The 23390-nt window shown below is 41.4% G+C and overlaps 4 protein-coding genes across 7 annotated transcripts; all 4 read left to right on the top strand.

Moving 5' to 3' along the window:
* The first annotated feature begins 134 nt into the window (after window positions 1–134).
* Window positions 135–4360, top strand: sqor (sulfide quinone oxidoreductase). Of its 3 annotated transcripts, none has more exons than XM_084453067.1 (10): window positions 135–386; window positions 1374–1600; window positions 1837–2007; window positions 2585–2638; window positions 2766–2960; window positions 3126–3335; window positions 3456–3639; window positions 3790–3857; window positions 3934–4112; window positions 4220–4360. In XM_084453067.1, exons 2-10 carry the CDS (start codon window positions 1388–1390, stop codon window positions 4275–4277), a joined length of 1332 nt encoding a protein of 443 aa, XP_084309193.1. In that variant the 5' UTR covers window positions 135–386; window positions 1374–1387; the 3' UTR covers window positions 4278–4360. The 3 variants fall into 3 exon arrangements, with proteins under 3 accessions (XP_084309193.1, XP_084309192.1, XP_084309191.1); XM_084453066.1 differs by having other exon boundaries at window positions 135–437; XM_084453065.1 differs by having other exon boundaries at window positions 136–441.
* Window positions 4313–13535, top strand: ctdspl2a (CTD (carboxy-terminal domain, RNA polymerase II, polypeptide A) small phosphatase like 2a). Of its 2 annotated transcripts, none has more exons than XM_084453064.1 (13): window positions 4313–4384; window positions 7443–7652; window positions 7818–7953; window positions 8157–8303; window positions 8824–9051; window positions 9143–9236; window positions 9353–9464; window positions 10754–10840; window positions 10953–11015; window positions 11486–11565; window positions 11744–11870; window positions 11965–12060; window positions 12397–13535. In XM_084453064.1, exons 2-13 carry the CDS (start codon window positions 7464–7466, stop codon window positions 12460–12462), a joined length of 1425 nt encoding a protein of 474 aa, XP_084309190.1. In that variant the 5' UTR covers window positions 4313–4384; window positions 7443–7463; the 3' UTR covers window positions 12463–13535. The 2 variants fall into 2 exon arrangements, with proteins under 2 accessions (XP_084309190.1, XP_084309189.1); XM_084453063.1 differs by lacking the exon at window positions 4313–4384 and adding an exon at window positions 4770–4907.
* Window positions 13536–13903: 368 nt separating this feature from the next.
* On the top strand, window positions 13904–18733 carry eif3ja (eukaryotic translation initiation factor 3, subunit Ja; the record flags this gene model as incomplete). The annotated part of the gene is made up of 8 exons (XM_084452714.1): window positions 13904–13925; window positions 14039–14115; window positions 17179–17230; window positions 17310–17401; window positions 17608–17722; window positions 17897–18058; window positions 18171–18244; window positions 18339–18733. The coding sequence occupies 8 exons, from the start codon at window positions 13904–13906 to the stop codon at window positions 18471–18473; spliced, it is 729 nt and encodes a 242-aa protein (XP_084308840.1). The 3' UTR covers window positions 18474–18733.
* Window positions 18734–20602: 1869 nt separating this feature from the next.
* Window positions 20603–22279, top strand: LOC311320615 (uncharacterized protein; the record flags this gene model as incomplete). Its single annotated transcript, XM_084452410.1, has 4 exons — window positions 20603–20927; window positions 21648–21735; window positions 21815–22010; window positions 22217–22279. 4 exons carry the CDS (start codon window positions 20603–20605, stop codon window positions 22277–22279), a joined length of 672 nt encoding a protein of 223 aa, XP_084308536.1.
* Window positions 22280–23390: the final 1111 nt, after the last annotated feature.

Below are 23390 nucleotides of genomic sequence, written 5' to 3'. Positions count from 1 at the left end.
TAGTTGTTGAGCAATCAGCACACACCCCCAAGGAGGAAGTGGAGTAATATAGGGAAAAGTCATGGCCATAGCCAGGTATGGTGTGGTTTTCTCGGTTCTGTGTTTTCATGCCCGGCGGCGGTCGCCGGTAAACCAAAGAGGTGTACCCTACGGAGCGCGTGGAGAACACTACACAAACAAACAAAAACAAACAAAACTCACGTGGCAACGACACACGATTAGGAGTCGCCTAAACAAAAAATATCACATCTCTAATTTAACTCTTGACTTAAGCAAAATCATTACGTCATGAACGATAAGATCAAGACAACTCCTTCAACTCTGCTCATTCGAGGTTTCACAATTGGGGCTACAGCATTTCCGCAGCAGGAGCGCTTCCGCAGCAGGTGATATTCACAGCTCTTTTGATTTCCCCGTGAAGTGGACAAGATCCTACTGTAGGTTCGTAATACTTAGACTGGCTGAGTGACTGTACACTTCACTCCATGTATTTTGTTATCGTGTAATAGGCTTTGTTAACGCATTGAATCCTAGGCTATAGCAGTGTGTCTGTTTTCCTTGTCTCTCTCTAAAATGAACTTGGCAATACTGTATCAGATATACACCAGTAAAGGCTAGCCTACCTGTCGTGCATTGAATTTGTTACTAGTGCACAGCGCCCGTGGTCCCGTTGTGTTTTGCTCTGCGCGTTAGCTGTCTGTCTCCGTGTCTGTTAAATATGGACTGTATTTTGTATTTGCACTGTTTTTGTATTGCATTTGCACAGTCTTTGCACTGTCCTGTCTTGCACCGCCCGTCGTCTACAACAGCGTATGCCATTACCCTAATCAAATTAGTAGCTTATGTGTGAACCATATACATAGCCAATAAAACGGATCTTGAATCTTGAATATCAGTGATTCAATCTGTGACCCATATGCCTACAGTAAACTCTGCAGGGCTGCATAGGGTATAGAACACATTAGGCCTACTCACAACACCAGGGGCAGATGCATCTACTGAATCGGTTAAATTCATCATTCAAATCATCACCTCCTTACACCACAAACCGAACAAATATTTTTTTCTTTCAGCACAGAATGAGTTTAACCTTTACTTTATCATAATCAAGAACTTCAAGTCCTCTCTATTGTTGTCTTTTTGTTTTATAGTTTCATGTAAAAAAAAAAAAAACGGTTATATATTCCTTTGATATTACAGTAATGATGAAAAGTTATTACTTAATGCATTAGCCTATATTTGTTTTTTGTGTCAACATACTGTTGCATCTCTATAGCTTGGCATTAGTTTAAAGTGCAATTTTAATTTTTCAAACGTCATTATTAGGCATAGGTATATTTGACAACTAGCTGAGTGCTGCAATCTGTCCCCAGTGCTCTAAGACAGGATGTTCAAAGTCTTGCATCGTCGACCAGCTCTGTGGAAGCAATGCCAAGTTGCTGGCATGGGCATTCCTTACCTTCACACAAGCAGTAATGCTTCCTCCAAAGAGCATTACAAGATGGTTGTACTCGGTGGTGGAAGTGGTGGGATTACAATGGGAGCTCGGATGAAGAGAAAGTTTGGTGCTGAGAATGTGGCCATCGTGGAGCCCAGTGAGGTACACTTACAAGTTATGTGGTCTGAGAAAAAAATCATATGATTATGTTTGGTTGTCCTTGTGATATTTTAGTGGGAATTATACTGATTGTGGAAAGGGATGTGGCTTTGTGTTGAACTCCATATCCCTGTCACATAATTAACTAAAATCATGAGTTCATGGCGGAATGATGGCGAATGATAGTGTGTCATAATATCACAACCATGCTGCAGTGTATTTTGAATTTTTGTTCTCAGATGCACTACTACCAGCCAATATGGACATTGGTCGGTGCTGGGGCTAAAAGTCTGGGCTCATCTGGTCGGCCCACTGCAAGTGTTATGCCATCTGGAGTGAGGTGGGTGAAATCCAGAGTTCAGGAGTTAAACCCTGACACGAACACTGTCCGCACAGACGATGGGGTGGAGGTATGTTTACTCTGATAGTTTCTATTTTATTGCATACACGTTGAAGTTATAAAACTCGCAGGGCTTGGTTTCAAGAGAAAGGTCAGTTACTGCCAGTTTATTGTCAAGCAGGCTACTTTTTCATTCAGCCTTTATTTATCCAGGAAGTATTCATTGAGATTACAATCTGTTTTGCAACAGAGACCTGGCAGGGGAGCAGCACCTACTGGCATTACATATATATATTACATTACATTACAGTCATTTAGCAGACGCTTTTATCCAAAGCGACTAACAATAATTGCATTTAACGTAGGAAGAGCCAATGTACTACTACTTGCCAGAACTCACAAGTGCATCTTCTTTCTAAAACAAGTGACTAAGAGCATAATCTAGTGCTGAAGGCAAAGTGCAAGAATCGCAATCTAAAGTACAGTGCAATATAATATAATACATAATAATAATTATACACAAATTTACCTTTGTGACCTTATTATTAAAGGGGACATTAGTAAGATTTCAAACTTACAAGTGATTTCAGGATGTGGATAAGGTCACCTTCAAGTGACTTTACATTACATGTCTTTCCCTCTAACAGATCTCATATGAGTACTTGATTGTGGCTCTTGGTCTACAGCTCCATTATGAGAAGGTAATTTACTTTGCTGTACATTGACACCATATTGCCTTTTCAGTAGTTTGATTGCCTATAACTAAATCATTATAATTTATGTTGAGATACCATGATGAATACACTGTTTTTCACAATGACTTTGCAGATCAAGGGTTTACCTGAAGCTTTTGAACATCCAAAGATTGGCTCAAACTATTCTGTGCAAACAGTGAAAAAGACATGGAATGCCTTGCAAAACTTCAAAGAGGGAAACGCTTTATTCTCTTTCCCCAACTCTCCCGTGAAGTGCGCAGGTGCTCCGCAGAAGATCATGTACCTGACTGATGCTTATCTGCGAAAGGTACTAGGCGTATTAGGAGTTTGAAAGTTTTACTTTAATTGAATTTGCAGGTTTCGAGCAATACTGTCGATTTATTCAAATTACTCTGCTGCATGTTGGTCAGCTCACAAGTTAATTTTATTCCTTCTACTTAAGTAATTTACTGCTCAATTGAATCACTTTAAGGTAGGAAGACGGTCAAAGGCCAATATAATTTACAACACATCGCTGCCAGTGCTGTTTGGGGTCAAGAAATATGCAGATTCATTGTGGAAAATTGTCAAGAGCCGTGACCTGCAAGTGAACCTCAGGTACAACCTCATTGAGGTTCGAGCAGACAAACAGGAGGCCGTGTTTGAGAATCTTGACAACCCAGAAGAAACCAAAGTGTATGAGGTAGTTAACCCCCCCATCTCCTTGAATATTCTTGCCCTGTGTAATTCAACACAGACACAGCTATAACATGCAAATGGAGAACACTGAGATAAGTTTCACTTTTACACTATTATTCTTCAGTATGAGATGCTTCATGTCACTCCTCCAATGGGACCCCCTGCAGCGCTGAAAGGTTCCCCATTGGCTGATGAGGCTGGCTGGCTGGATGTTGACAAAGAGACCCTTCAGCATAAGAAATATCCCAACGTGTTTGGGATTGGAGACTGCACCAATCTGCCCACATCTAAAACAGCTGCTGCTGTGGGTAAGTAGTTTGTTTTGTTTGGGACTACAATATATAGCAACATGACATACAGTGTTCTCTGCAAAGCGCATTGTGTTGCCTCTGTGTATGAAATGCACTATACAAATTAATCTTTGATTGATTGATTGAGTGGGCCTATTCTATTTTCAGCTGCTCAGTCGTCTGTGTTGGACAGAACTATCACACAAGTGTTGAAAAATGACCAGCCAGATAAAAAAGTGAGTGCCAACGGTCAACCTCAGAGGCAAGATATACCACAGTAATACTGATGATTCTCTCTCTCTCTCTCTGTAGTATGATGGCTACACATCATGTCCCTTAGTCACGAGTTACAACACAGTTATTCTGGCCGAGTTTGACTACAATGGGCAGCCACTGGAGACTTTCCCTATTGACCAAAGCAAGGAGAGTAGAATCATGTACCACATGAAGGCCGATCTGATGCCTCACCTGTACTGGCACGGCCTTCTCAAGTAAGTTGCTGGATCAGCTTGCCTGTTAAATTTGTACAGTGGCACGACAAGTATTTAAAGGAGCTCTGAAGTCTTATTAGTCTAATTATCAAATCTTCTTTCCCTAGGGGCTGGTGGGGTGGACCAGGACCTTACAGGAAAATCATGCATCTTGGGATGAAATGACATGTCTGTTCACTCCATGTCACTCACCTACAGCGCCCACTACCGCGACGTTGCTGGAATGGACGGTCGTGGCTGGATGTTTTTAAGCCTAAAACATTTAATGCAAAGTGATTTTCTGTAGTCTAGTCTACTTTTTAGTAAATTAACAGAATTACATTTAATGTCAATATTCATGTTTCGTGTGCTGTTTTATATTAGTCATCCAAAGAGAACATATCTGCCTGCAATATGTAGGCATGTGGTGATGATTGTAGTAGATGGTTATATAATGTAGTTGATTGATCACTACGCAACTAATGTTACCCATACTTTCCATGAATTCTGGAATTCCACCGCCCCAAAAATTATTTGGCCATTGTTGAAAGGTCTGTAATACACCTGGGCTGATGTATTAATTATTAGACCATCTCTGCCTGTGTGTGTCGCAAGCGTTTTGTACATCGCCTGAACCATACTGTTTGTTGTGAGGCGGGAAATGGCGTCCAAACATCCAGTCGATGGTCTGTGTCCGTGAGCAGTTCGACACAGCTGGCAGCGACCACGACGGCCCGACCTCCTTGGTGGCCGCCTTGTCGCGGCTACCAGTTGTCAGGGCACTAGCGTCACATATTTGAGTTTCTTAGATCGTTGGTAAGTAATGAGTTATAATGACACGAGTTGGGTTCATAATTGACTGTCCTTTTCCCAGTGAGCTAAGCTAACGTTAGCTTCAGTGCTAGATTTCTAGGTGCAGGCTATGGCCTGGATCAATGTTTACAAATTGATTTATTCGTCTAGCTTTTTCAATGTAGCACTAACGGGCTAACGTTAGCTACATGCTCGCTCCCCATAGTCATGTTTTCAATTTAAACCAAAAATGCGAGCTGGTAAGAAATTATTATTATTAGAGTTAAATAAATGATCTACCTGTCATGTGTACAACCAGTACTCAAAGTTACCCTTTCAGGTGATCCCCAACATCGTTAGCTAGCAAGCGTTAGTGCTACTATAACGTTAGTGCTACATCAGACAGACTTACAGCTAGCTCTTTAATTAAGACGTCAAATTGCTAGGATGTTGACTGTATCTCTGGTGCTAGGCTAACTCATATCCGACTCGGTTTGATCTGTAAACTTGCTATCCAGGCTGTAAACCGATACAAGACACCGTAGTTAGCGTAGCTAGGTTACGTTAGCACTAGCTTCTTGTTAGACTTTAAAGTCTTGCCAAGCCAGAGGATACATCAGACTAATTACCGAAAACAAAATGGTTTGTTTTCAAAATGCAGGTCACGAGGTTCGTCGAGAAGCCGCACAATGTTTTTAACGAAGCCAGTTAGTGCGAAAGTATGCAACAATACTAGGCCACTGAGCATGCTCTCCAGCAATTAGACTGACCCAGACCTAGCCAGCTAACATTTAGCTGTGCTAGCTAACCTGGTTAGCTTTATAGCTAGTGAAAAGCGTGCGCTAAATGTTCGCCCATTCATTTTTTGACGATGACATCTAGTTAGAAGTCTTAAGGTCAGTTTCAGGGAAAACTCGAAATGGTCATGCATGTAATTGAGTTAGTTTAAAATAACTAACGTTAGATAGCTTAGCTTCACTACGTTTACATCTGAAATGTATTAAACCTTAAGTTTCTCCCAGTGAATGTTCAGCGTTCACTCGTTAGTGATTGATGTGGACAGCCTACGTTGTTAGAGCTGCCCATGCCACAAACCTGTCACATATTGGGGTAAGCTGTAAGGCTGATATGGCCAGCTAGCTAACGTTAGCAATTGTGTTTGTTTGGACGCGAACACCGCCCACTTATCTCTACACTACTAGTCCCTGAGTTGTTTTGTCTGAAGTTAACCAGGAACAAGTTGTTGTCTGAATTTGCTAGTTCTCCTAACTAACTTAAACCAGATCTTTAAATCTTAGCCCTTAAAAGAAGTTGCCTGTACTAGCTGTGGCTTGTCAACAGAACTGAATGGCACTAAAGCTAGCCAAGTTAATAAAATAGTAGTAGTAGTATTTTATTGATTCCTGGAGGGGACTTTGCACTGTTGCGGCATTAAAAGACAACACAGTAACACAGTATAGAATGCACATTTGCAATAGATACAAAATATAATTATATAATATTATAACAGAAAGCCAAATGTAGGCTACAAGAGTGCAAATAAATATGTATAATCAGAATCGGTTTATTGACCAGGTAGTTTACACATAGACCTATTAGGAATGTATTTTGGTCAATGGTGCATAACACTGATGGAGACAACATTAGACAAGGTGCTGGGACAAGACGGGACAGTGCAAAGACTGGACATTGCAATTGAGCAGTACAATGTACATATACAAAATGGAGTGCGATGAGTCTATTCACAGTATGTGTATGCCTACATTGTGCAAACAGTCAAGGTACATGTCCTGTCCAGGAAGCCTTAGCTCCCTCCGAGCTTACTCAAATCCATAGTGTCCAGCCAGTCAGGAGATGGTGGTTGGCAGGAAGGACCTCCTGAAGCGCTCTGTCGCTCACCATGGCAGGATCAATCTGCTACTGAAGGTGCTCCTCTCCCTGACCAGTGTCATGTTGAAGGTGGGAGACATTGTCCATGATGGCCAGCAGTTTGGCCAGTGTCTCCTCGCCACCACTCACACTGAGCCAGGCTGACCCCCCCCCCCCCCCCCCACCAGGACAGAACCCGTCCTATTGATCAGTTTGTCTATCCTCTTGGTGTCGGCTGCTTTGATGCTGCTGCCCCAGCACACAACCGCATAGATGACGGCACTCGCTACAACAGACTGGTAGATCATGTTCAGCATGGTGCTACACACATCTAAGGACCTGAGCCTCCTCAGGAAGTAGAGTCTGCTCTGTCCCTTCTTGTACATGGCCTCTGTGTTTCCAGCAATTCCAGCCTGTTGTCCAGGTGCACACCTAAATGTTTGTACCTGGGTGGAAACACAAGAGAGCGGAGCCTTGTTCCTCCTGATGTCCACAATCTTATAGTGATAAGCAGGTTTGCAGTTGTTGCTTGGCTAAAAGTTGGCTACAAAATTCTCCTCAGATCTAGAATAAATTGTCACTTGACTTGTTTTGTGTGCAGTATGGGTACTTTTATCTGAAGAAATATTTTTTGCTCAACATCTTTCTTTTCCTATAATAACCAATTATTACCCCACTTCTCTCCATCAGTCTTTCATGTGAGGGTTTTGCATGATGAAGCTGAGAGTGCGCAAAGCTTCTCAGCAGCCGACCCCAGGCCGAAGAGCCTGCCCAGCCCAGGCCAAGCGGAAACACTGCCAGGTGGAGGCTACTCCGACGAGAGGCAGAGGCAGAATGCAGAAGAATGAAACGGGCCTGTTCTCCACCATTAAAAAATTCATTAGGGGAAACGCTGTCAAGGTATGTGGGTTAAGAGTGTACAGAAGTCAATAGTCGTTTCTATCTACGATTTCTAGATTTGGCCCAGGCTCGCCTCTTGCTTTTCAGCAAAGCTTCTCCTGCTCTGGTCTGTTTATCCATGTAAGGAGTGTCTTTACTCAGTCATCATTTACTTTTTTTTCTCAGGTGGAGCAGGATGTCCCAGCTAAGAGGAGTCGGATTGAGTGCAATCTAGACAGCAACTTGATCACATCCACACACCAGACTGGAGGTCTTCCCAACAAAACCATATCAAGAGTCTGCAGAAGAGGGGCAAATAAAGGTTGGTAGTGAGTGAAGATGATCTGTATCCCTAGCTAGTCTAGGAGTATTCACACACTCGCTTGAGTTTTCCATCTTCCATAGATGATATATAGGGAAATGTAAAATAAACGATAGACCTAGATCATTATGACGATATTTTTTGATGCCTGGTTTAATGTGTGTGTTCAGATCTAAGCATTTCGGGATGATGTCTTTCCTCAGATACAATGACTTGCAACAGTAAACCCTTGAAGCCGAATGGCAAACTGGAGGCTTCAGCTGAGACGCCGAGCAGCCCGCCGCGCACCACCCTGCTGGGGACCATCTTTTCTCCCGTCTTCAACTTCTTCTCACCAGCAACCAAGACTGGTAAAAAATAACTAAATAAATATATATAATAGCTTTTCATCATCCAAGATCTGACTCAAAGCCCCGGGCGGCTCCTGACACATGCTCATACTGTAGAACATGTGCTGAATTTAGATTATAGCTCCTTATGAAAATGTGGGGGGAAAAACACCAGGTTGGTGGGGATAGCGGCACTCCAAAAAGAATAAAGGTGTCAGACTTTCGGCTCAAGTTACATTTTTGATTGGGATGACGCGTTTCTGCGTTGTGCCTTCATCATGATGATGAACTTTGCCGAAATGCGTCAGCCTGATAGCCCAATAAAAAATGTAACTCGAGCCTTAAAGCCTTCCATCTTTATTCTTTTTGGAGTGCCGCTATCCCCACCAGCCTGGTGTTGCTGTTTTTTTCTTGAATTATAGCCGAACACCCACAGCCAAGGAGGCAATAAGAGGACATGCACCTGCTCCACATCTAAACTCCTTATGAAAATATCATCCGTTTATATCCCGTCTTGGTCTTGTGTGATTCCTCTCCCTAGCCACTCCCGGGTCAGACTCTCCGGGGCAGGCCGTGGAGGCAGAGGAGATCATGAAGCAGCTCGACATGGAGGAAGTGGAGGAGATCCCCTCCAGCACGCCTACGTCTGCAGAAGGCATCTCCCCGTCTTCTGCGGCTTCAGCGTTACCTCAGAAGCCTCCGTTTACCCCAGATTCAACTGTCGAGGAAGGAGAGATTGTCAGTGAAGCAGATATGCCCCCACTAACTGGTAATCATGCCCTTCTGTTTCATCTGAGAAAGATCTACATTTGCACTAGGTGCTGGCCTGTGTTTAACTATGCCCCATGTTCTTTTATTAGCTCCAGGATGTACCCCAGACAGCAGCTACCCTCACGTGCCCTCCTCGGCCCCTGCAGAGGGCTCCTATGAGGAGGACTGGGAGGTCTTTGATCCGTGAGTCGGCTAGTGCATAATTCAGTTTGCTCCTTCCCTAATCAAAATAACTCAATAATTTCCCTCTTACATTTTGGAGAATGACACAGGAATCTCTACCTTGGTCAATTTTAAAGGTACTTTTTCATCAAACACGTGCCTCCACTGACAGAGGAACAGATGACTCGTAAGCCAGCACTGCCTTTGAAAACACGCAGCACCCCAGAGTTCTCCCTGGTCCTGGACCTGGTGAGTCACCACACGTTCTCCTGCAAACGGGGCACTTTAGATTGAGTTGCTTTAATGGCGGTTTAACAGGGTTGTTAGCATTATAGCGCCAACATTATATTCACAACTTATTACTAGATTCTGGTTGTTATGGGAAGTAAAAAAAAACAAAACATTGTTAAAGCCCCAGTCTGCAATTGAAAAGTATGGTAAATACTTTTCTTTTTCTTTTTGTTTTGGTCAGGTTAGTGTTGGTGTGCAAGGAAAAATTGTTCCTATTGGAACTCTAGGAAATACAGGAATAAAACATAGATTGATAAAATCAATCAATCAATCAATCAATCATTGGATTCCTCCTACAGAATCTACCTTGCCAGTTTGGTGTTGATTAGTGTTGTTATGGAGAACAACTAACCTGAAGCGCCAGATGGTTTGCTTCGCATAACCATGTTGGAAACTGTTTGGAAAAGGGCAGGCACTTTCAAAAATACTTGCCAGGTAATTGGGTGAACCATCTGTCTATCACCGTCTATCACGCACTAACTTCAACCACTCCTTGCTGTCGTCACACCCAAACCTGCCCAGCATAGCTGTTTGTATTTCAAATTCCTCTGAACCAATGCTGATTGGCGAGATCATTTTCTGATCTGGCACAAACGGATCTCCATGGAGCGTATCCAGACTGATTTGCAAGAGGAACAGAATGTGAGTGCGAGAAATCAGGATGGTCTCTCGAGGCTAGAGAATAAGCGCCCATTGGGGAAACACGCGGGGTGGCTATGGGGCGAACGACCGAACGCTAGGGGGCGCTGTTGTATAGCGAATAACCTAAGCCTGGTGACGAGAGGTTAAAATAACCATGCAAAATTGTACTTACTTTTCAATCACGGACTGGGCCTTTAATGTCTATGAAACTGAATGTAATAATTGGAACTTGCAAGCTGATATCAACATGCATATAAAACAAAACAGAAAATACAGGAAAAGACCAAAACATATTTTAACACAAAGAACTGTAATGAGCTAATGGGAGTGGTGGTAGAAAAAACATTTTCAACAAGAAATCATTGATCCAGCTGATCCAGCATTTCAAGGATATTTACATTTTAGTCATTTAAAAGCAGGCGCTTTTATCTAAAGTGATTTACAATAAGTCTTATAAGTCGCATAAGTACAGTATATTTGTCTAGAGTAAGTGAAACGTCTGTACATCCCAGTCATCGTCAGTGATAAGCCATATAAGGAACGATATAATAATATTGGTTGGGTGTCAGTTTAATCTCATCAATACTTCTTTGCTGCTTTATCAGGATGAAACGTTGGTGCACTGTAGTTTGAATGAGCTGGAGGATGCTGCCCTGACCTTCCCTGTACTTTTCCAAGATGTCATATACCAGGTACTTAATTGTGCCACTTTGTAGGTCACCACCACAGAACAAGGTCAATCTTTCACTGACCTCAGGACCTATTCAATGTAATTTCATAAGTATTTCCTTCCATTATTTTAAGGTGTATGTAAGATTGAGGCCGTTCTTCAGAGAATTCCTTGAGCGCATGTCTCAAATCTATGAGGTGAGATTCTATTTATTCAATGATGTCATCAAGGTAGAAACAACCTTGGAGTACAACCAATGTAAAACATGAATTGACTCTTCAGTTTAACCCTTGCTGTTATAATTCATTAACTGTAGCAATGATTTTGAGGGAGCTATTATATTTAAAGGCCAACACAGGCAGAGGGGGTTGGGGGGTCTGTCACGTAGCATACCAAGTCATCTGTACGTTTTCAGGAGGGGGTTTTGTTACCAAAAAGGACTTCAGGAGGAAGGAGCCAGAGCCAGTGACTTTACTCGCTTCAAACTTTTAGATTTTAAGGATTTAAACTTGAGCTTACAGTTTTAATAAAGAATGTTTTCCCAGTTATACAATGATTGTTTATTATTATATTATTGCCGTGATAATATGTCGAACACAGAGTTTCAGCGTTAAATGTTCAACTTTTGCCCATGTCCGATTTTAAAATGTTATCCTCTTGATCACAGATCATTCTCTTCACTGCCTCCAAGAAAGTGTATGCGGATAAGCTGCTCAACATCCTGGATCCCAAGAAACAGTTAGTCAGGTTGGTGCAAACGCCAGCTATGGATTTTTACAAATACACCTCATCATGTTCTTTCCCTTATGTTGTGTTTTGTGGGGGGGCCTTTGACTGAATTGGTCTGGAACTGAGGCCACCCCTCTTTGTAAGTTATATTCAAAAAGTCTCATCCACTAATAGTTTCTTCTCTTCTGCCTTGTAGACATAGGCTGTTTCGTGAGCACTGTGTGTGCGTTCAAGGGAATTACATTAAAGACCTGAACATTCTTGGAAGGGATCTTTCAAAGACCATCATAATTGACAATTCTCCCCAAGCTTTTGCTTATCAGGTAAGGCTTCATTCACTTCTTGGTAATGCTCTTTAATCTTTTACAGTGGTCCTTGATGTTAAAATTACCTCACCAACTTTATTCACCATCATAGCTTTCCAATGGAATTCCAATTGAGAGCTGGTTCATGGACAGAAATGACAACGAGCTTCTGAAACTGGTTCCTTTCCTGGAGAAGCTTGTGGAGCTGGTATGTAGTTGATCTCAAACATTTACCCATGTCTGCATAGACACCTGTAGTCCACTATTGTCCATTGCATTGCAATCAGCGGTTATTGTCCTGTGTACTGTATTCATGCGATCATTCTCTTGCAGAATGTAGATGTGAGTCCACATACCCAGGACAGGTTTCTGTGTGCTGTATTAATGTGATCCAGGACAGGTTTCTGTGTGCTGTATAAATGTGATCCAGGACAGGTTTCTGTGTGCTGTATTAATGTGATCCAGGACAGGTTTCTGTGTGCTGTATTAATGTGATCCAGGACAGGTTTCTGTGTGCTGTATTTATGTGATCACTCTCTTTCAGAATGAAGATGTGAGGCCACACATCCAGGAGAGGTTTCGTCTTCACGACCTTCTCCCCCCAGACTGAGGTCTTACTATGAACTCAAAGCCTGCAGGATGGGAGAGGACGACATTGAAATGAAAAGATAAGAATCAAGACTCAAATTAGGAAGTTCAATGGATTTCTGTCTACAATGATAGCATTGCCATTACCTTTGAAAATTTGAGCAAACGCACCTAAACTTTGTGAAAAATTGAAGCCAAGTTTGAGTAAAATTGTTAGTTTACTCAAACTAAACTGTAACAACAGCCTTCTGCATTTTGCTGGCTACCCTCTGGAGTGAAGTTTAAAATGGAAGATGACGTCCTGGAAGAAATTTCATCTGCAGCTACAGTTTTGGACTGATGGAACTGAATGTCATGCAGTATTTGAGAATTCTGAACTTGTGGCCCAAACTCATTTTCACAGGAATGGCCAGTTAAACTTGTATAATATACACACTCTCAATTACATGTATATATGACATGTATATATTTTTTTCTTTAAGGTTTTTAAGACTTCAACTTCTAACTTTAGTATGTATTCCCTTTAGTTATACTGCTTTTTTAAACCATTAAATAAATCTTAGCGTGTTTTGTTTGAAGTTGATGCTACAGAGCTGCTTTCCTGTTGTATGCCTGCATTTGTCCTAGTCTGCTCTAATCCATTAAATGCAGTCACATGGTCTCTGTTAAAGACACGGTTTGGGGGGAAATGTTTATGAAATCATGTTTTAAAGTTATGTAATGTAATCTAGAGTAGGTTTTCAACTGAGTAATTGAAAGAATGGCAATGTTAATTCTGAAAATTTATATTGAAATTCTACCCAAGATTAAGGGAGAGGGAGGGTTTAAAAATTACTGCACTTTTGTTTAGATTATTTACATCCATGTAAAATCCTGTCGATTTTGTACACAATTATCACCTCAAATTATGTATGGCAATTTTGAAAATGTAGCACCAGCAATTGGCCAATGTTTTAACCTCAGTTTTGTTTGCAATGGTGTTCTCAGTCTTGTGTGTGAAATCTATTATGTAGTCTCAAGTTTGGCAGATAAGACTCCTTGTGTTGTTGACTCTTGGATGGTCACTCCTGTTGTATTCAGTGTTACTCCATGGTTTCCTTGATCATAAATACATTTTTATACAACAATGAAAATTTGTCATTATTTTGATTGAAGGCTTTTCATTGAGGTACTCTGGCATGCTTTTATGGTTTTAATGATTAAATTTACTTTAACATATGAGGTCATATAAAAGGACATTCACAGAAATATTTCCAATGTGGTAAATGTCCAACTTTTCATGATTATTTTGTAGCTAAAATCATTTGTGTGGTTGATAATTCTGTTCAACTGGCAATGCGGATTCAGACTCCCAAACAACCGTGTTCAACAGCAGCCTCTTTGTGGTGGTTTGTCTCTCACGGAACCAAAGTTATGGAACAGTCTCACATGGGGAATTAATTACGTACAGACACAGACAAAAAATGGCGGACGGGGACGCTTGGGGTAAGTTTACGCCTGTGACTGGACGTATAATGGTGATTGTAAACATTTTAATAGGCCTTGACTTACTCCAAAACAGCATGATGATCAATTATGACCTTTGTGATTTGTTACAGATACGGAGACTTTCGAACCGAGAGAGAAGGCGGCTGTGCTGGACAAGTGGGAAGGCGAGGATGAAGAGGATGTCAAGGTAAGTTAACTTGGCTAGCTAGACTGTACCGGTGTGCGGTGTCTAGCCGAGGCTGTCGAGTATCTAGCTTGGTCTAGTTATCAAGTAAACTAGCACAACGTTACCAAACGTTACCCTCGCTAATAGCGAAAATTACCCCAGGGTGGTTAGCTAGCTAACCTGTCTATTTAACTAGCACTAGCTACCGTGAGCTAGTAACAACTACAGTGTTAAGTAACTTTTCTATGAGGCTAGGTTGCAACCACCTGCAGCTGGTCATTGTTGTTGCTGCTAGACTAGTAAGCTAACATGGCACCCATGTGTCACTAGCTAGCTACAGGTATTAGCTAGCTTTCAACAGAAGCGAGGCTCGAGGGGGGGGAGGCTGTATTAGATTAACCCCCGAGTTTGTGCGTTCCTCAGAGTAAGTGGTCAACAATGGTAATGGTAACCCACCAAAATTTGCGCACGTAGAGGTAGCTCTTTTTTCTGCAGTATGATTGCAGCCATCAGAAATGTTAATTTGTTTGTTGCTGGCTCTTGATCCTATGATCCTAGACATTAATGTTTTTGTCTACGTAAAGGTGAGATGATGGCAAATGACCATAAAACATTTGGTTATTGTTTGACTTACTGTGCAGGTAGCCTACGGTGTGGTCACATATTCCCACGGCTGCAGCTGTCAGAAGGCTGCCATAGGGAATGAATGGGGAAATATATTTTTATTCTCGGCCTACCCCCAACTGAATGGCATATAACGACACTAATTGACTCCAAACTGCTCAAAAGTAGATAGCTAGATTCTGTAGGCTGAGGAATACAATGATGTCCACCTCTTGACTTTTGGTCGATTTCACTGACCGCTCTTGACAACATACCTGCAGAAAATGTGCAGGGTTCACACATTACGGTGGTCACAATTTTCGATGTAACACCGGCCAACGAAAACAAACATGAAACTAATGAAGGTCGCCACACCCTCGTAGCTCTGATGCGAAATATTTAAAGGTGCACAAAGTCATGCCTGTTTCAGTTGATATTATTTGGATTAAATGCTTAAATTCTGTGTGTAGGCCTTTTTAAAATCACCATCAGTGTTGCTATTTCCCTAATCCCTACACAAAAAATTGAATTGCGGAAATCAATTTTGTCGGTATTTCCAGTATGTAGGAAACATTCTGTAATAAGGCACAACGCTTGTTCCACCTCAGACAGCTGAAGAAGTTTGGCATGGGGCCCAAGATCTTATGGGACTTCTACAGAGGCACAACTGAGAGCATCCTGACTGGGAACATCACAGCGTGGTATGGGAACTGCTCTGTCCTCAACTGCAAAGCGCTGCAGAGGGTAGTGCGGTCTGCCCAACACATCAGTGGGTGAGCTTCCATCCATCCAGGAGCTATACAGCCAGCGAAGCCCACAGGATCATCAAGGACCACAGCCCCCACAATCAGAGCCTGTTTCAGCTGCTACTGTCTGCGGCTGGTTGCCTCCCTGCATGTCACTCAAGACACAGGCTCACTCAGACTCAAGACTGTACATACACAAACACACCCACATGCAACAATGCACATTTGCATCTTCATGCACTACACACTTAACGCACACTAAAGCCTTCTATTATGTCATATTGACTGTTTTTATTACTATTGTAGCTATTGTGCTTATTACTATTATCCTGTATTATACTGTCATTATTGCCATTAATTTGTGTTATTTATCAATCAATCAATCAATCAAAGCTTTATTTGTATAGCGCATTTCATGCCCAGAGGCAACACAATGCGCTTTACAGAGAACAAGGGAGGTGGGCATACGACCCACTCTCTACATATTCCAGAGGGAAGCAAAATAACAGTAATCACCCGGGGGCCAGATAAGTGAGCTGTAAAAATTCTTCCCTGACCCCTCTCAACAAGGAGATCGAGCAAGGTCCAGGAGTATGTTTGTCTACCCGCTAAGAACATTAATAAAGCAATACATTACATTAAATTACATTTCAGAGTAAGAGAGGCTAAAAGCATCATAGGAGAGAGAACATTCTACGGACATGCTACGACATCCACAGCAGACACGGGGGTATCTATCGGACTCCGGGAGGTCTGACCTCCGGGAGGTCTGCTGGTGACAGTGGGGCATCCACTGGACCTGGTTAGAAGATAGGAGGGAGAGAGAGAGGGAAAGCAGAACAGGGTTAGTAGCACATATAGCCATACAGACCACACAGATATTGAAACAGGCAACCTGGGGCAAGCTCCTGGAATATATTTGTCTAATGGATAAGAACATTTAAAGAACAATACATTAAATTTAATTTTCAATTTTCAGAGCAAGAAAGGCTAAGAGCATCAGGTCCAGGCCTAAGCCGGATGTGGACCGATGTGTGTATGTGTGTGTGTGTGTACTAAATACTACGATATCCACAGCTCCACAGCTGACATTGGACCTGGTTATTTATGTTGCTACGAGGTTGAGGAGCCAGAACCTGAGAATTCTACCCCCCTGTACCTGTAGATGTATGTAAATAAAGGAATCTGAATCTGAGCTACAGTACACTGATGGTTACTTTAAAAAGGCATGCACACAGAATTTAAGCATTTAAACCAAATAATATCAACGGAAACAAGCGTGACTGTGCCAAAAAACGATGTTTCTGTAACTACACTGTGTTCATCACAGTTAATCTCTCTTCTGGCACACATGTAGGCCAGAGGCAACCACCTGGGGGCGCTTGCCACAATTCATTTTTTCCTATTGCCAAATACATTTTGCTTTGTACATAAAAAAAGAAAGAAAAGAGAGTTCAGAGCTTGAGGTGTTTTAGTAGCTCTTTTGGTGGTGGTTCTAAATGTTAGGATTATCATAGGTTAGTATCGGGGTTAGGTCCATTGTGGGTACAATTATCATTAGTTATTGTTATTTATCACAACATAGATCAGATGACTTGGGTAGTTGTATTGCGTTGGACAGAGTATGACTAGGATATGTTTTACAACTATGACAAAGTTAGTCATGCCATTAGGTGCTTAGGGTTCAGCTGGGTTTTTTTCAAATACAAAGCTCCCTCTTGTTTTCCCATTGCAGGACAACTGGGATGACGAGGAAGAGGAATTAAAGGCCAAAGAACAGAAAGCAGGTACTTGAAACAATCGAAACCATCAGAGAATGAGCAGAACACTGATAGCCGTTTTTAACAAGCATGTTCTCTGTTACAGAAGCAAAAACTTCAAATAAGAAGAAATTAAGTGACAAAATCAAAGAAAAAGAAAATGTACAGAGAAAAAAACAAGAGGAATTGAAAAAAAGTGTGAGTGTTTCTTTACAATCTGTGTTGGTCTTGATGTGACAATTTAAATCATGTATATTGTCTGCTATAGATAATTTGCCATTCTGTGATCTGAAGACAATATTGTTCTAATATTAGAATATAATAGAACTTGTGATATAGCTTTGGGGTAATGTGCTGTTGCATGTATGGACGATTGGCTTGATCTTAATGTAATTAATTATCAGTCCGAGGAGTCCCAGGAAAGCACAGAGCTCACACCAGATGAGGAACTGGAAGAGAAACTGACAGAGCAGAAACCTCAGGAGGAGGCTGACCTTGAACTGGCAAATGATGCTTTTGGTGAGGAAAGAAAAGCCCCCCCCCCCCCCCCCCAAAAAAAAAGGGGGCAATGATTGTTACTGGGACTGTTGACATTTCTATCCTAAAGATTAGCTTTTTTACTCCTTAATGAAAGAAACCTCAATATCAGTGGAACTTTTGTCAATTCTCTAACCTTTTACCCCTTTTATCTAGGTGTATTAAACAACATGACAGGAATTGATACCATAAGCCCCTCCTCTAAAGATGACTTTACAGAGTTTGAGAAGTTATTAAAAGACAAGATATCGCCATATGAAAAATCTCTACATTATTCCAGCTTCCTTGAATCATTGTTTCGAGATCTCTGTCTCTCTTGTGAGTATAGCCGTATAATACAGAAATGTATTAATGTAAGATATTTTGTCATGGAATCACAATCATTGTGTTTGGCATGTTTTGTTTGATTAATTTGTTTCACTCTGTGCAGTGGAGGTAGATGACTTGAAAAAAATCAACAGCTCAATCACAGCTTTACTGAGTGAGAAACAGAAACAGGAAAAGGTTGGTCCACTTTCACTCGATAGAAAAGCTAGAAATATCTTCAGTCATTTTAATTTCCATTTTGATGTTGGGAATAATGCTCCTTCCTTTTTAGCAACAGAATAAGGGGAAGAAGAAGAAGAAAGGTGTGATTCCTGCAGGGGGGTTTAAGGCCAAGATGAAAGACGACCTTGCAGATTATGGAGAGTTTGATGGAGGTTATACACAGGACTATGAGGATTTCATTTGACACCAATCGTTCATTCCTCTCAGCTCTATTCAAATAATCCACTCAGCTGCTCGAAGCTATCATTCATCATCACACTTATGTCGCATACAAGATACCAAGTTTTGAATAGTTTTAAGAAGACAACCCCAACATGCGTATTTCTCCTGGAAAGGAATCATGACAAGTCCTCTGTCCTCAAGTGGACCAACGAATAACTAAAGACCATTTCTTCAGATGAGAAGACTGCTTTGCATTTCAGTGTTTTAACTACATTAAAGTTGTGTTTGAGAACAGTATACTAGTTTCTACTCCTTGTTCTCAAAGGATCCAAATATGCCAACTGATTGCTGGTGGGAGAAAATTGATTTGGTGTTGTATGCAAATCAATATGTATCATGAATTATTGGTAGGTACATATTCAACTGCATGTATTAAGCTAATGCCAAAATATTTCAGTTTGGTGCTCATCTCAGTTGGGCTTTCAGCACATGGTATTTACATGAAGATGAGTTCAAATATGTCATCGGTTCAAAACAACATGTATGGATTTAACTTAAGAATTATGTTTACACTGTTAGAAAACCTGCGGGTAAACAGAATATTTTGAGTTTAGTATGATGTTACAGATGAAAATAGGAGTCATACCACTAAAGTTTGTAAGTTTATTTCCTTTAAGTATTTTGAAGGAACACTAGAACGAAAGATGAAGCCTATTCTGGAACGAAGAGGCCCTTTTAACAGAGACTCCATTTAGCTGTTTTTCAGTCTAGGCTTAATCTGTTATTATTTTTGGAGTGATGCAGTATGTGTTACACATTTTGATCAAGCAACCTGGGTCTTGCAAATCTAAATGTAGTGGCTCCACACTTGCCCTGAACTCTTGCCAACTCTATTATGGAAATGTGTCACATTATTATATAACCATATTATTGTGACTCAGTAGTAGTATCTGGGTCCTGGTTTCCTGCTAGACACAGCCCTTACTGTACATTCTATCACTTCCAGGAGTTGAAGTCATCATACAGTAATTGATCAACTTGGCATAACCTGCATGGCTTGTATCAAGTAAGGTAATGATAAATGGACTGCACTTTTATAGCGCTTTTATCCAAAACGCTTTACAATTGCCTCCAATTCACCCATTCACAAACACATTCACACACCAATGGTGGCAGCTGCCATGCAAGGTGCTAGCCTGCTCTTGGGAGCAATTTGGGGTTCAGTGTCTTGCCCAAGGACACTTCGACATGTGGACAAGAGGAGGCGGGATTTGAACCGTTGATTCTATGATCATTGGATGACCCGCTCTACCACTGAGCCACAGCTGCCCCAAGAATGGACCAAATGTATCAGGATGCACTGTGATGAGATTAATTTTTCATTTTTTTAATTGACATGTACTGCATTGTCAATTAATTCATTGAAGACTGCAGTGTTATTTTATAATGCTCCTAATTTAATTAAATCATTATTGCATTTGTGTGTTATTAGAGAATTATGTTTTGCATTGGTCATTCAATCTGAAAATAGGAACACGGCAATGGCGGTATGACATGCACAGAGATAAATAATTAGTGTAAAGATAATGGGTAATGTAATATTTTGTTATGTTTTGGTTACCTGAGCAAAACATGCTTAGAAGACGAGGCTACCTGTTTGATGAAAGGTTGTATCTAATATTTAGGCCCGCAGCTTGTTAGACTTTTTATTATAGTCTCACAGACTTATAAAATGCCCTTAGGGTTGCTCAGATAACCAGCCAATGTCCTAATCTTGTCCTTTTGTTCTTGTAAGAAACAGAGCATTATCTGATCTGAAGCTGAATTGCCCCTTTGGGTGGTCACGTGACTCCTATTACAAAGGAGCCAGTCTTTCCACCTGGATTGAACTTATCTAAAAGGGCCGAAAAGAAAGAAATATTGGAAAACAAAAGAAAACAACCGAGAGATTATAAAGATAAGTCTTGGGGATAATTAACCACATATTTAGACTGCTACACGCTGTAATACCCCCTCATCATTGGCTGTTGGTGAGGGTGGAGGTGGCGGCTAGTAAACCAGGTCCTGTCAGTGGTGTGAAGCAAAGGACTGACCTATAAAAGGTGGTGTCAGGTCCTCCCAACACACCACTCGAACTAGAGTTATACAATCATGTTGATGCTCTTGGTGCTGGGAGCTGTATTGGGGGCGTCAGGGTCAGAGATCAAATTCTCTGGGGCTCAGACCCTGCAGACCCTCCACTGCCCTCCATGTGAGCGCATCCATTGCACTCCTCGACGGGCCCTGAAGCTCCAGTGCAGCGGCGGGGTCACCACGGGCGTCTGCGGCTGCTGTCCGGTGTGTGCCAGGACTGTGGGGGAGAGCTGCGGGGGCACCTGGGACTACCTGGGGAAGTGTGAAGAGGGGCTGCTGTGTGTGTCCCAGGACCCCGCTGATGGCACACCTGACGCAGAGCGTAAAGGAATCTGTAAAGCAGGTAACTGCTGTTGCAGTGAAAATACCTTGGAAATTCATGGCATGTAGTCTTGAGAATGTCGTGTTGGAGAAGCAGCCACTGTGCTTCTCTGGTCACTCTTGTGCAAACAGTGCATGGTTTGCATTTGCATAACAAATCAAAATGTAAACTTAGAATGATTGAAAATTGTTCACAAGATCACTTATAAGAGTGCCTCACAAGATCACAAATAATAGTGCACCATGTTGTAGTAGTGACAGGATAAAAAGAAATGTCAAATGGACATTTGGCAGTCAGGCTATTCATACTTCAACATGAATTGAATCAAATTTAACAATATCTAATGCATATGTTTTCCACTGGAAATTTACTAAATCAGTATATGCACATGAACACCATGTATTCAGAATACCCCTTAATGGAGCAGGTACTGTAGAGTTTATGAACTCTTGAAATTGCCACCAATGAAGATTATCTTATTTATGAGCTGTGAAAAGTGATAGTGCAGTCAACGCTTTCTTTGATTCAAAGGCACTTTCTCTTAACAGTTAATCCATTATTACACTTCTTATCTTGACCATGAGGAAGTAAATGGACATATCTATAGAAAGATCTACAGTATACGGTTCACAATTCAATTGTTGTGAATTACTACATTAACAGGATTTCAGATCAGAGAGAAAAGAATGATACTAATTTAAGTGAATATGACGTGTTTTTCATTATGTGTTTTCATTTCAGTGCTGGAATCCCTGGATGTGGAGAGCTGTCGCCCAGAGTGCACCTGGGAGTACTGCCAGGCCAACCCCTCTGAGATCTGCTCAGCCAGGTGAGTGGATGTGGACCAGAACCAGTCAGATCCCTCCAGAAGCCCTGCCCTGGTAACGCCTTTCTGTGGTCTGCTGCAGGTCCGTGTCTCTGGAGAAGCAGGCTTGTCAGGGCCCCTGCCAGCACACGTCCTGCTCTGGCTGCCTGGTGCTGCGGCCCCCGTCCTGCTCCCATGCGTGTGCTCCGTCTGACCCCTCCTGCCTGCATCGTTACGGGAGGTGTGTTCACAACCACATGTTGGCGCCCCTTAACCCAGTCTGCCACCAGAACCTACAGGTCAGTATCTTTGTTTCTTTTGCAAACTATACTGTCTTGTTTAACTGTTCATGTTTTGCTCCTATCTTGGCCAAGTCTCCTTTGTAATTTTATTTCAATGAGACCCTCCTGGTTAAATAAAGGTTGAATTAATAATTTGTTGGAAATATACTGTATTTTCAGCTATATACAATCGGTATACACTATTTGATTCCTCTTCTTTGTAGCAGAGTAATGCTGAGGGGTATTTTGTGTGCCTGGTCCCTGGTTGTCCAAATGCCCTGGACTGAAGCATGGCCTGAAGAAGACATTATCCCAGTGAATCCTCAGATGTAGCAGAAAAAGGGATGGCAGCTATTTACAAATACTTGTATTGACATAACAATCATTCATGTTTTGATCTCTAATGTGTTTGTACATTTGTTAATTTGCATGAACAGCATTTTGAATTTTGTGAATAAAATGGGCCTTTTATTAATTCACATCTACAGGTATATACATCATTGATCTAAGTATCCATCTTAAAACTAGCTGACCTGTTCCGCAATTGACTCGAACATATGTTGGTTGATACAGTGAAGAGGGATTCTTAAACATCTTCCACCGTCTTTCACACCTGTTGGTTACTGAATAACAGACTGTTTATGAGCCTGCAATAATGAAGCCAGTGCAGCCAAGCATAAAGCTTGGCCCAACAATGGGAAGGTTTGTTCTCAAGTGTCTGTTTTATATAAACTTGTTTCTGGTGAATAACTAGTTCATCAGGATAAAAAACAACCTTGGAATTCTTTCACAAGTACAGATGATACAAGTACAGACAACGTACTCAACAACAATGGTTCACTTCATCTTCGTATCTACCATTAGTTATACCAAACCCTGGTACCAAACTCGCTAAATCTCAATAGCAATGGGGCTTCTTAAAAAGTAGTATTTGGGGGACAAGCATTGTGCAGTAAAAATTGAAAAATGAGTATCCCATCGTCTGACCGTAACCCATCCTGTGGCATATTCACAGAGAAAACTGAAATACTTTATTGAAATGTTATCACAGGTGCGTTTAACTGGTAGACACATTTCCTAGGGATTTTAAAACAAGCTTTCTTATACAATAATACATATTTTAGACCTTCAGAATGATGTTCCATCTATCAACATAATTTATTGGACAAAAGCTGGGTTATGTCCAGAAAAATCTAAATAGAGACGGAATCCAGAGACAGACATGTACAGTATTTGAACGCAGCATCCAACCACAAAGCCAGCCGCCACTCTTATCAGTACTATATATCACACCTGTTGTTTTTCACAGATAAAATCAATGGATAACAAGGGACCTTTAGTGTGACAAGAGCCATAAATGAGTTCTAGCTCATGTTCCAGTTTGAATATATAGGGGGA

This window comes from Borostomias antarcticus, assembly GCF_949987555.1.
Source record: "Borostomias antarcticus genome assembly, chromosome: 18".
Classification (NCBI taxonomy): Eukaryota; Metazoa; Chordata; class Actinopteri; order Stomiiformes; family Stomiidae; genus Borostomias; species Borostomias antarcticus.
This window is presented reverse-complemented; position numbering and strand designations above follow the sequence as displayed.

Coding starts and splice junctions, on each gene's coding strand:
- sqor (XM_084453067.1), top strand. CDS start 1,388: ATGTTCAAAGTCTTGCATCGTCGACCAGCTCTGTGGAAGCAATGCCAA. Junction 1,601..1,836: donor CCATCGTGGAGCCCAGTGAG/GTACACTTACAA, acceptor TTTTGTTCTCAG/ATGCACTACTACCAGCCAAT. Junction 2,639..2,765: donor TACAGCTCCATTATGAGAAG/GTAATTTACTTT, acceptor ATGACTTTGCAG/ATCAAGGGTTTACCTGAAGC.
- ctdspl2a (XM_084453064.1), top strand. CDS start 7,464: ATGATGAAGCTGAGAGTGCGCAAAGCTTCTCAGCAGCCGACCCCAGGC. Junction 9,465..10,753: donor TCTCCCTGGTCCTGGACCTG/GTGAGTCACCAC, acceptor CTGCTTTATCAG/GATGAAACGTTGGTGCACTG. Junction 11,566..11,743: donor CCCAAGAAACAGTTAGTCAG/GTTGGTGCAAAC, acceptor TCTGCCTTGTAG/ACATAGGCTGTTTCGTGAGC.